General features: G+C 43.2%; 2 protein-coding genes across 8 annotated transcripts in view; one reads left to right on the forward strand and one right to left on the reverse strand.

The window, feature by feature from the left end:
* ZNF131 (zinc finger protein 131) overlaps nt 1-4134 on the reverse strand; it is a 32668-nt gene extending 28534 nt beyond the window's left edge. For 2 of the 7 annotated variants that reach the window (XM_082455893.1, XM_082455888.1), the window contains exons 1-3: nt 3095-3330; nt 2739-2877; nt 1654-1755 (exon numbers count right to left, since the gene is read on the reverse strand). In XM_082455893.1, coding sequence (XP_082312019.1) covers nt 1654-1755; nt 2739-2862 — 226 coding nt within the window. In that variant the 5' untranslated portion in view covers nt 2863-2877; nt 3095-3330. Of the gene's footprint in view, nt 1-1653; nt 1756-2738; nt 2878-3094; nt 3331-3394; nt 3725-3772 lie in introns of those variants that run through there. The other 5 variants (XM_082455889.1, XM_082455890.1, XM_082455892.1 and 2 more) reach the window with 5 other exon arrangements.
* Nucleotides 4135-5129: 995 nt separating this feature from the next.
* The window catches only part of LOC309657947 (uncharacterized protein), a 28617-nt gene continuing 21261 nt past the window's right edge, over nt 5130-12485 (forward strand). The window contains exon 1 of the mRNA XM_082455971.1: nt 5130-5595. Coding sequence (XP_082312097.1) covers nt 5582-5595 — 14 coding nt within the window. The 5' untranslated portion in view covers nt 5130-5581. The remainder of the gene's footprint in view (nt 5596-12485) is intronic.

The raw sequence follows: 12485 nt of genomic DNA on the forward strand, positions 1-12485 counted from the left end.
GTATAAGAGATAATCCCAAGGTGATTAGTCTTCAGAAGAAAAGACCCTACTTCCCCAGGTAGGTCAGTACTCCACACTCCACCAGCAATGCATATTCTAGCCTGGGCCACTTATTTTTCGACTTAAGATTCTGCCCAGAAGTTGACTCATCTTTGAAATCCTTCTTCTCTCTAAAGTAAACTAAACCACTCATCCTCCCTCCTTAGTGACACCATTCTGCAACAAAATTCTCTGCAACATTTTTTGCACTCCTTCACTGTTGCTTATCAATGATTAAATTTGCAAATTCTCTGTCTTATTAATTTGCTGTCTTATTAATCAATTTCTCATTTCCTGGGTCTGGCATGGTATATTATAATAGGTATTAAATCTGATAAATAGCCCCAATCTATTAAGCTTTGACAATGCACCAAACACTACGCCAGGCACTCTGCAGATGCTATTTCAATTAATCATTAGTACAGGCCTATTAACCCACTTTTCAGATGAAGAGGCAAATATGCAATTGAGCGAAAGTAACCTGCCTGGGGTCTCAGTACCTCAGGTGAATAAATGGACAAAACTTTGCCTTGTAACAGAAACAAATACCATCTAGGCTGATGGATTCTCACTTTAGTAAGCTTTGAGGATTTCCATCATGCCTGTGCTCTGTCCATCACAGATAATCAAAGATAATCTATCTATGGATACCAGCCAGAATGCTAGATAAGCTGGAACTATCAAAATAAGAGAATACTCTTAACTCTACGTTTTCTTTACTCCCCTAGACACCAAATTTTTCCAAGGGAATACTGTTTCTAGGCAACCCATTCATAACAGAGAATATATACACACTGAGAGAGATACAAAACCCAAACTCAAGAACCCTGTATTTATGTAGGTAAGCTGATTTATTTCCTACAGTTTTGGATTGAGGGATAGAGGGCTAGGTATTGTAGTAGCAGAATTAATAGCACAAACTGAATCTCTTGCTAGCTGGGCAACCTCAGTCAAGTAACCTTTTAGAGCCTGCTCCCCGATATGTAAATTGGACATAAAACCACTTACTTCAAAGCACTGCTGTGAACCTCAGAAAATGCACACAAACTACATAGCATAATACCTGGCACTTGGTGGGCTATTATTACAAAAAGTCAAACAAGTATAAAAATTTCTATTTTAAGACAGTATCTAGTAGATGACCCCCTTCCATCCTAGACTTTCTATAGCCACTAGAACTTCTTCTGAATGCTACTTCAGTTAATCTTTCCTAGCCTTTTCCATATTATGACAGCCCACTTCACACTGTGCATGTCATGCTGCTAATACAGAGGCCTGCAGCATCTGGACCAGTCTGAAACATAAGCCCACTAAAGAAGATGGAAATTCACTTTTAATACATGTTTTCAAAAGACAGTGATCATTGGTATTAGCAATGAAAAAGACTCCTTTAAGAGACCAACCGTTTAACGTAAGAGTTTTTCCTGGAAGATCATTTTAGGAAGCATGTTACTGAAAGTAAGAATTCTCAGGTGTCAAAAGAACAATTTATCCAGTCACCGAATAGAAACCATTGATGCCTGTTTCCCATGGTATCTTGCTAAATTAACTGCCTAAAACTTCTTCATCAAATTATAATGCTTGCTAGATATTGTATTTAAAACAAGCATTTACCTTCTATCTCCACCAAAGGTTCCTGAGTAAACTCCTGAAAGAATTTGTAAAAGAACTTGCTGCAAGCAGCCAAAACAGCCTTGTGGGCCTTAAAATGGTGTCCTAGAGAAAAAACAAAATAAAATCATCATATTCACAAAAATCAAATATAAAACTATAAAACAAGTTAAGAAATTAAAGTAAAATAGGTCTTTCTTAATATAATTATAAAACTATATTCTGGGCAGCTATCTTGACAAATTTAAATCTCAATTAGACATGAAGTAGGATCTTTATCTCAAGGGCCTTATTAAGTCAGCTTTATAAAGGCCACCTTACAACATTTCAGGAGGTACCACTTAAGTCAAAGGCATATCCTATTCAGTTGAAACTGCTAAATATAAACACAACCCAAAAGGTTATACGTCATTTGAAAAGAGAAGAAAAAGCCACAGAATAAGCACCGAGCTGGATGTGTTTGCTATGCAAAACATTTTAGTATGCCTAATATTTGGACACTCAACCTACAGCAGACCTGCTGTAGGCTATAATAAAGAATAGCTTGCCTCAAGAAGTCTATTTTCACTAAACAGAAAAGATACCCAACCTGGGTTTGCATCCATTATAATAACAACTCCTAAGACTGGTAAAGACCATATTTTATTTTGGGGGTTACCAAAGGGGGTACCAGTGCTGCAAAGGCATCTCTCACATTTTCCCTCCAAGACCATTTGGGAAACTAGAAAGAACACTTCCCAAATGACTCCTGTGAAAGACTGCTCAAAGCAGCTTAGCAGCAGAAATCTACTAACCAAACATTTACAGACATCCTCCCTATCCCCGCCACCTTGCACTCAAGTGTACAATGCGAACACTTCAAAAGGCTGCAAGAAGTTAAAATGCCGTGATTATGTTGAAAGCGTGACTATCCTTCTGCAGCATGGTCTACGTGAAGAGACACAGATAAGTGTCCTCGGGGTCCAGAGCACACCGTCCGCAGACTTTCGATAGGGAGTCCTTAGAAGGTGGATAAAAAAGGCGGATGGGGGAAGGGGAGAGAAGATCTGAAGCCACAAATTCGCTCCTCGGCCCACCACGCTACCCACCGTCGACAATCAGGGTGATGTCAGTAAACCGGTCCTGCTCTCGCTGTTCATTCAATCGGTCCAGGATCATTTTATGATGTTCAGGGAACTCCTGAAGGCATTCCATCGTCTCTTCGGCCTCCATGGCCGTCGGGTTGTTCTACAAAAGAGGAGCATGATAATGTACACCCATGAGCTCGGGCTGAGGAACAAAACCCCTAAAGCATAAAACAACAAAAAACAAAACCCCAGCAACGTGAAAAGAAGGGGGGAGGGTGAGGCAAGAGGAGAGGAAGGCGAGGGAAGAAAGAAAGGCGAGCCGGGCGGCCGCCGCGCGTTGGGGGCCGGAGCCGCGGCCGCGGGACTCCGAGCCTGACCTAATTGGAGTCGGGAGACGCGAGCTGGAGCGGGGTGGGCACAGCGCCGGAGGCTCCGGGCTCCGGGGCGCGCAATTCCGGCAGGGGAGGAGACCCGACAGCCGCCGCGGCCCTCTAACGGCCCGCCAAGCCCTTCGGCCCGGCCCTGGCTCCCGCCGCCCCGGGACCCGGTCCGGCCCGCGGCCCACTACGACTCCCCGGTCGCCTCTCCCTCCCCCGCCCTCCCTCTTCTCCCCCGCCCAGACCGGGCCGGCACTCACTCAAGGAAGGAGGAGCGGCCCGGGCCTGCGCGTCACTTACGTCGACGTGCCGCGTCACCGCGTCGGGCTCCGGCTGACGCGGACGCCGACTGAGCGCAGACGAGGGAGTGGGCGGCCCACGCCCCCACCCGCCCTCCTCTAGTGGCGGGGCGGAGCTAACCGAGGGGATTTGGCGCTCGAGAAGGCCAGGCCGCCCGCGCTGGGAGGAGGAAGTCGGGCTGTGGTGGGGTTGGGCCGGTTGAGGGCCTGGCTTTGTCGGGGTGGAGCTCCACCTTCCACCCACCCGCACCAGACTCCAGGTGTGAGCACTTCCGACCCGGACCTTAGAATAAACTCGCAGCCAGTTTCAGGTGTACCTTTATACCACTGCCCCCACCCCGCCCTCTCTCCTCCCAAGGCCTAGGTCGGGCCGCCTTACCTAGCTCACGATCCTCCCTCTCTCCTTTCCGTCCCGAAAGCCTTACCTTCTCTACTCTCCCCTCTCGGGGCGTAACTCGCCCCACACTTTTCCCTAACCCTGAACAGCGCCTCGCCCGCCATTTCCTCGCGAGTGCCCGGGCGCTCCCTCTGCTTGGGTCCGGCCGGCGCACGTGCGCTCGCTCCGAGACCCGGACGGCCGCGGCGCGGGCGGCGGCGGCGGCCACGGGCGCGAGCACGTTCCGGCCGCCTAGGATCTTCCTCCTGGGTGCCCGCCCTCTCCGTGCTCGGCGGGCAGCACGTGTTTGCTAGGCTCAGGACCTGTAGCTGCTCGATTATTTACGCATGGTGCTGTTACTGCAGCTCTCCATTCCCCAACCCCCGCGCTTAAAGTGGCCAGTGACCCATAATCAGCCTCACGTGACTGGGTCATTCATTCATGCCTCTGAAATTGGCTTTTTGAGAATGAGATAGTCGACTTACTTATTCATTTCTCTCAAAAGAAAGATTAGGATTAGGGATTAGGGAAGGATTTAAATAGCTGTCTGCAAGAGTAAATGTAATCATTATTTCAACCGACATTTATTGAGAGCCAGCGTTGTGCTAGGCGCTGTTTAAGGGACTGGGAATTCCGATGGTGAACAAGGCATATGTGGTTTCTGCCTTCCCAATCTTAGTATGATGGAGTAAATAGACATTCTGAACAGTGAATTGGCTGAGTGCTGACTGCTGAGTGTTATGAGATGTGAAGAACAAGATAATCTGGAGGTCAAGGAAAACTAGTGACCTATAAGAAGCAATATGAAGTCTGAGTGTTCTTAGCCAAGAACATGCAGAGGCACCACGATTATAGCATTCCGGGAACTGAAGGAATGTTGCTGGGCAGACCCACAGGGGCCTTGGAAACAGTGTTAAAGATGTTAGATTTTCTTATAATCCCAGAGGGAAGTCTTGGAGGTTGAACAGGATAGTGACATCGTAAATTTTACTTTTTAAAGAGAATTCTACGGAGAATAGATTAAATGGGACAAAATAGAAGTAGAGACCAGTTGGGAGGCTGTTAGTAATCTAGATGAAACCATGGTGGCGAATGGGATTAGAAAATTGATAGAGGGAATTGCCTGGTTGTCCAGTGGTTAGGACTCTGCGCTTCCGTTGCAGGGGTTCAGTCCCTGGTCGTGGGAACTAAGATCCTGCAAGCCGTGTGGTGCAGCCAAAAAAAAATAAAGGCAACTATATATGGATCCGTATAGAACATGGAGCAGAGAGCTAACCTTAGAGATTTGGAAAAATTTAGCATAAAGTGGATATTGAAGCCATGGAAATAGATGAGATCTGCAGGGATAGGGAGAATCTGCAGGGATGAGAGACGAGCAGCTTGTAGGTTAAATTGGACTGCTGTGGTTTAATATTATCATTATCATTATTATTCACAGCATGTTTTTAAGACGAAGAAATTGCACCTAGAAATAAGCATTTTGGAAATTCCAGTCTATACGGCTGCTTTCCTATAAAATAACAATTGGATTAAGCCAAATAGAGATTGCCGTCTCTAAATGGGATTTGAACTATCTAGTTCACCATAGCCCCCATCACTTTTTAGTGTCTTAGTCCCAGTGCATATCATTCATTTTTACTTGCCTTTTTCTTAAAGCATTTGAATTTGGACTCTCTTGGCCTTACAGGGTCAGAATGGAAGAAGGTGTAGGACTTTATCCCTGAGAAGTATCAACGTTTATGGGTTTAGTAGGACAAAAAGAACCTGAAAGGACAGTATGGCAGCTGGAGAAAGGAGGAAAACCAGAGGAGTATGACTTCATGGAGGTCAGTGTTTCAAAAGACAGGGTATGATCAGCAGTGCCAAATGCTGCAAAGTGCTCAAGTTAAATAAAGATTAGGAATGTTCCATGGGGGGTGGGGGAGTCTAGTAATAAATAAGTAGGTTAAGGAATAATTAGGAAAATAAGTTGAGTTGACAATGACAGAACTCTCATTAAAAAATAAGGGAGGAAAGAAAGGAGTACCTGTAGAGGGTGATAGGTCAAGCCAGTTTTAGTTTTTGTGTTTTGGTATGGGAGAGACTTAAACAACTTAAATGCTGATAGAGAAGAATCCAGCAGTGGAAGACGATAAAAATACAGGAGGAAAAGGGGCTAATTGTGCAAGAGAGGAAGAGACTGAAGAAGATGAAGTTGAGAGGATAGGTGAATGAATCAGCTTTAGATAAGAAGAACATCTGGTAGCACTGGAAGGATTAATAGATTTGGTACTCTCAGGAGTGTAGATTTGCTTCCAGGAGGTTGAGAAAATTCCCGTCTAACTGAAAACCTCTATTTTCTCTATGAAATAGGTGGCCAGGTCATCTGTTAAAAGCCAAGATTAGGAGAAGAAAGGTGTGTGTGTGTGTGTGTGTGTGTGTGTGTGTGTGTGTGTGTGTGTGTGTGTTGGGGAGGAAAAGTTTGAGATTGGGAGATGTATTAGTTATTTAAGGCTGTGTAACAAATTGCCCCAAAATGTAGTGGCTTAAAACAATATTGTTATTTCACAATTTCTGTGGGTCTGAGGATATCACTTAGCTGGATTTTCAGGGTCTCTCACAAGTTTCTAATCAAGATGTTTGCTGGGGCTGCTCTCATCTCAACGCTTGGCTAGGGCAGGATCTGCTTCCAAGTTCTCTTAAGTGGTTGTTGATAGAGGTCAGTTTCCCCTGGGCTATTAGACTGAGGACTTCAATTTTCTTTATACCACCTCCCTCCATCTGGGGCTCACAATAGGGACTGACAGCTAGATTCCATCAGAGCAAGAGAGAACAAGCAAGACAGAAGCCAAAGTCTTTTTTTTTTTTAATAGATTAAAAAAATTTTATTTATTTATTTATTTATTTATTTTTGGCTGCATTAGGTCTTCATTGCTGCAGGTGGGCTTTCTCTAGTAGTGCGAGCAGGGGGCTACTCTTCGTGGTGGTGCGTGGGCTTCTCATTGCAGTGGCTTTTCTTGTTGCAGAGCATGGGCTGTAGGCACATGGGCTTCAGTGGTTGTGGCACGTGGGCTCAGTAGTTGCATCTTGCAGGCTCTAGAGTGCAGACTCAGTAGTTGTGGTGCACAGGCTTAGTTGCTCTGCGGCATGTGGGATCTTCCCGGACCAAGGCTCGAACCCACGTCCCCTGCATTGGCAGGTGGATTCTTAACCACTGCACCACCAGGGAAGCCCGAAGCCAAAGTCTTTTTGTAACCTAATCTCAGAAGTGACATTCCATCACTTTTCTGTATCCTATTTGTTAGAAGCAAGTCACCAGGTGCAGCCCACAGTCAAAGGAAAGTAATCATACAGTGGTGGAACTACAGGCACACCTCGGAGATATTGCAGATTCAGTTCTAGACTACTGCAATTAAGTGAATGTCACAAAGTGAGTCACGTGAATTTTTTGCTTTCCCAGTGCAAACAAAAGTTATGTTTACACTATACTGTAGTCTACTAAGTGTGCAATAGCATTATGTCTAAGAAAACAATGTACATACCTTCATTAAAAAATAACTTTAGGGCTTCCCTGGTGGCGCAGTGGTTGAGAATCTGCCTGCTAATGCAGGGGACATGGGTTCGAGCCCTGGTCTGGGAAGATCCCACATGCCACGGAGCAACTAGGCCTGTGAGCCACAACTACTGAGCCTGTGCGTCTGGAGCCTGTGCTCCGCAACAAGAGAGGCCACGATAGTGAGAGGGCCGCGCGCCACGATGAAGAGTGGCCCCCACTTGCCGCAACTAGAGAAAGCCCTAGCACAGAAACAAAGACCCAACATAGTAATCAATCAATCAATCAATCAATAAATCTTAAAAAAAAAAAACTTTATTGTTTTAAAAATACTAACCATCATCTGACAACACAGGGTTGCCACAAACCTTCAATTTATTTAAAAAACACAATATCCGTGAAGTGCAATAAAACAAAGTGCAGGGCTTCCCTGGTGGCACAGTGGTTAAGAATCTGCCTGCCAGTGCAGGGGACATGGGTTCAAGCCCTGGTCTGGGAAGATCCCACATGCCACGGAGCAACTAAGCCCGTGCGTCACAACTACTGAGCCTGCTGCGCTCTAGAGCCCGTGAGCCACAACTACTGAGCCCACATGCCACAGCTACTGAAGCCCGCACGCCTAGAGCCTGTGCTCTGCAACGAGAAGCCACCACAGTGTGAAGCCCGCGCACTGCAACAAAGACCCAACGCAGCCAAAAATAAATAAATAAAAATAAATAAATTTTTAAAAAGTGCAGTATGCTTGTCCTAGGAGGCAAAATCTTTGGGAGCAATCTTAGAAGCTGCCTACTGCAGAATGGAAAGAGTTCAAATGGATCTTGGACATAATAATATCACAGTGGCATCAACAGGATCTGGTAGAAGTTGGTGACCTCGAATTTCTGTGATAGCAGTCTGTCAGACATCGTGATTTCCTCCAGAAGCATTTAGTAATCAGGTACCTAGAAGGATAATAAGGATGAGGACATAAGAATGAAGTTAGTGTTAAAACACAGTTCTCTGTGGTGCAGATTTTGTGTCAGTTAATAATAACCAGGTTTATAGATGTTCTCTGGAGTTAAAATGGATTCTTCAAACTTAAGGAGAGTTGACAAACTAAGGGTAGTTCTGGCTACCATATTCCTGTATATGTTTTAAGGCAACATTGGGAAGGAGCCTTGTGGTTAAGAGTTTGGTTTGAAAGATAGCCTGGGCTGAAGGCTTAGTTCAACTTAATAGTGGGGTGACTTTGGGCAAATTGTTTAACTTCATTTACCTTCCATTTCCTCATCTTTAAAATAGTGTTGTTAGGGGAAGCAAATGAGATAATACATGGGAAGCACCTACATTAGTACCTCGTACATAGTAAGCTTTCATTACATGGTCTTCATTGTTATGCCCCAGTATAAGGTTTATATTCTGTTTGCTACCTGCTAAAATTTTTAAAAAGCTATTTATGGGTCAAAAAATGAAATCTTTGGGAATTCCCTGGTGGTCCAGTGGTTAGGACTTGGTGCTTTCACTGCTGGGGCCTGGGTTCAATCCCTGATCAGGGAACTAAGATTCCCACAAGCTGCGTGGCATGGCAAGAAAAGAAAAAAGGAAAGAAAAAGAAAAAGAAAAAAAGAAATCTTCTTGTGGTTGCCCAAAGGAACTAAAAATCCGGGATGTCCCCAGTGAGCCCACAGATACAGCAAGCTGATAAAGGGATCATAACAAGTCCAGATTTTTCAGAGCAGCACATAATATTTTACATATGCCACAAATAAGAAACTGACCAAATTATTAGGGTTATTTCCTCCTTTTCTTCCTTCAGGCAACATGCTGGAACCAGGATGTCAGTATGTGCTTGAGGACAGTTACTTAGTTGCTTCCCAACTTGTAGATGGTGACCTTTATTCTTATACTAGTCAAACTTTAACGTTGGGTTGGAAACTCCAAATTAGGAGAGTACTCAATCATTCCTGTGGAGCTGAGGAGGAAGGCAGGACAGCAGCTGGATAGCAAAAATCACAGAAGACAGCAAGTTAAGCAGGGGATGACACACCAGACCTAGAAGTTTCTTTTCAGCATTGTTGCCCCCAAGTGGCTGCTAAATCTTGAGTGTTCAAGTTCAGCTCTGGTCCCATCTTGGCATAACAACAATATGAAATGTAATAACACCCAGGTGTGGAAGTGGTTACTATTCTCCCAGAAGTTGGAGAAACTCACGAATGCTGATATTGTCAAAGGGTCCTTTAGGATCCATGCACTCTGCTTTTATTGTTAAATTTTTATTGCAAACATGAAACTCACTGAACTCTTCCTGGTCTCTCTGGATATTCCTGTTTTCCTTAACTTCTCAATGTTCATGTGCCCCCCCATTACTTTTATTGTAATTCTAATATATTTGGGATTAAATCTATTTTGTTAACATTTGTTTTCTATTTGTCTTACTGTTCTGTGTTATTTCTCTCTCATTTCTTGCCTTATTTTGGATCTTTTTTTTTTTTTTTTTTGGGCTTCTAAGATGACTTCTAAATAGGACTGGAACTAGGGTAAGGTGAGGGAAGCACTTGTCTGAGTTGCCAAATTTAAGAGGGGGTCAAAACTCATAAATCAAGATAAATAATATTCTTATACGATGTTTTTGGAAACAAAATGAATGCAAGACTTCTACTGCCCGGAAGATAGAGTAGATGTGCTTTTCACTATTTCACTCACTAAGCGCAACTAAAAACCTGACACTTTATGTAAAAAACAAACATAAGAAGACTCTGAAAGAAAGAAGAAAGGAGACTGACTAGGGACCTCAGAACCCGAGGAACAACACAGTGGTAACTTCCTTGAGTTTTCTTTTGGCTTATGTATCCCAGATTTGTAGGCAAAAAAGCCAGCAAGTCAGAGGTGCCAATGAACACACGAAAAAAAACACAAAAAACCCTACAATAGCATGCTCTCTCTAGTCAAAGGACCAAGAAAGGGGCAGCCTCACAAGACATAAAGCTTTTAGACAGAAACTGCTCTACTGAGGCCAAACACCACAGAGAAGAATGTGGTCTCACCTCTATCCATGGCAGCAAAGCTGAGTGAGGAGCCTAAACGTTTGCCCTCTCCAGGTTGTAATGAGGCATCCCAATTGCTCTCCTCTCCTGGGGTGGTGTCAGAGAAGGCCAAGTAGGAACCCAGGTTTTAATCCAGACCCAGCAGTAACAAGGTTCCCCTCTCTCTCCCCCTGGGGTGATGTTACAGGAGGCCTAGTGGAGCATCAGGACTCTCACCATTATTCAGCAGTAAGAGGCCAATTCCACTGCAGTGTCAGTGAAGACCATGTGGGAAGCCAGAACGTCCGCTCCTGCCCAATGATGACAAGGATCAACCTCTTCCTTGTGTGTCAATGGAGGCCAAGTGGGGAACCTGGAGTTCTACCTCCATTGGGCAGTAATAAGATGCTTCTTTCCTCTGCAGGAGCAGTGTCATTAAAAAAAACCAGTCAAAACAGAGGGTTTAAATAAAATCCAGAGTCTCATAATATGTGAAATATCCAAGTTTCAATTTAAAAAGTCATTCATCCTAAGGGAAAAAAAAATCACTTATCCTACCAAGCAAGAACCAAAAGATCGCAAACTATTTTCAATCAATAGATGCCAACAAAAAGATGACAGAGACGTGAGAATGAGTAGACAATTATTATCCATCATAAAAATGCTTCAAGGAGCAATTATGAACATGCTTGAAACAAATGAAAAAGAATACAAAGCCTCAGCAAAGTGATAGACGATATAAAGAAGAACTGAATGGAAATTTGAGAGCTAAATATTCAATAACTGAAATAAAAAGCTCCGTGGATGGGTCCAGCAGAAGAATGAAGGGTACGGAGGGAAGAATCAGAGAATTGGAAGATGGAAGAATCAAAAAATAACTCAATTTGAAGAACAGAGAGAAAAATAGACTTAAAAAAAAAAAAGAGAGAGAAAAAGAACAGAGCCTCAGGAATCCATGAGACTATAACAAAAGATTTAACATTCATGTCATCAGAGACCCAAAAGGAAAGAAGAGTGAGGCTGAAAAAGTACTTGAAGTAATAATGGCTGAAAACTTCCTAAATTTGATAAGAGATTAAACCTATGGATTCAAGATGATGAGCAAACTCCAAACAGGATAAGTCACAAGAAATCAAAATCAAGATACATCATAATTAAACTTATGAAGCCTATAGACAAATTCTTGAAAGCAGCCAGAAAAAAAAAAATTAAAACTTACCTACAGGGGAAATACAATTCAAATGACTGTAGGTTTCTCAACAGAAGCCAGAATGTCAGAGGGATGTGGCATAATATTTTTCATATTCCTTCTGTTCCATTTGCTATCTGCTTTTGAGATTCCAAATACCTGTGTATTAGACTTTCTACTTGCATTCTCTATGTCTTTTCCATCTCTTGCCTTTTCTCCCTGCTTTCACATGGACATTTTCTTCTGATCTTACAGCTCACCCATTCTCTCCTCAGGTGTGTCTAATCTGTTAATTTATTGAGTTCTTAATTTGACTGCTATATATTTTAGTTATTTTTACCTTTTTGTTATCATGTCAAATTCTCTAAGTTTCTCAATCTTGTCTTTAATTTTCTTGTGCACATTAACAGTGGTTATTTTACAGTCTATGTCTCATTATCTGGAGACTCTGTTTCTTTGTTGCTTCTCGATTTTTTTATCATGTTGTTTTGTCTCCTTATTTCTTAATTTTTTTTATTGAATGCTGAACATTATGTGTGAAAATTTTTATAAATAATTTGAGGCCTAGGATGACTTTATCTTCCTCCATAAAGGATTTTTTAAAAAATCTATTTATTTGGCTGTCAGGTCTTAGTTACAACACAAGGGATCTTTTGTTGCGACGCATGGGCTCTTGGGCGGCACGCGGGCTCTCTAGTTGTGGCATGTGAGCTCCAGGGTGCGCGGACTCAATAGTTGTGCTGCACAGGCTGTCTAGTTGTGATTCATGGGCTCCAGAGCGTGCCTCCACAGAGGTTTTATTTTTGCTTTTGGCAGGCAGCTAGGGACATTGGTAATTGGGATAACCTTATCCAATGTCAGAAATAGAGGTGATTCAAAGATTAACTTCTTGCCCCTTGAGGAACAATCTACTTCTTGTTCTCCTTTAATCCTAGGGTATAGGTTCTTAACCCACATCAAAGCTTCTTCTTTGTTAATATTGTTTGGATTTGT

Source organism: Balaenoptera physalus (assembly GCF_965194825.1).
Source record: "Balaenoptera physalus genome assembly, chromosome: 3".
Lineage (NCBI taxonomy): Eukaryota > Metazoa > Chordata > Mammalia > Artiodactyla > Balaenopteridae > Balaenoptera > Balaenoptera physalus.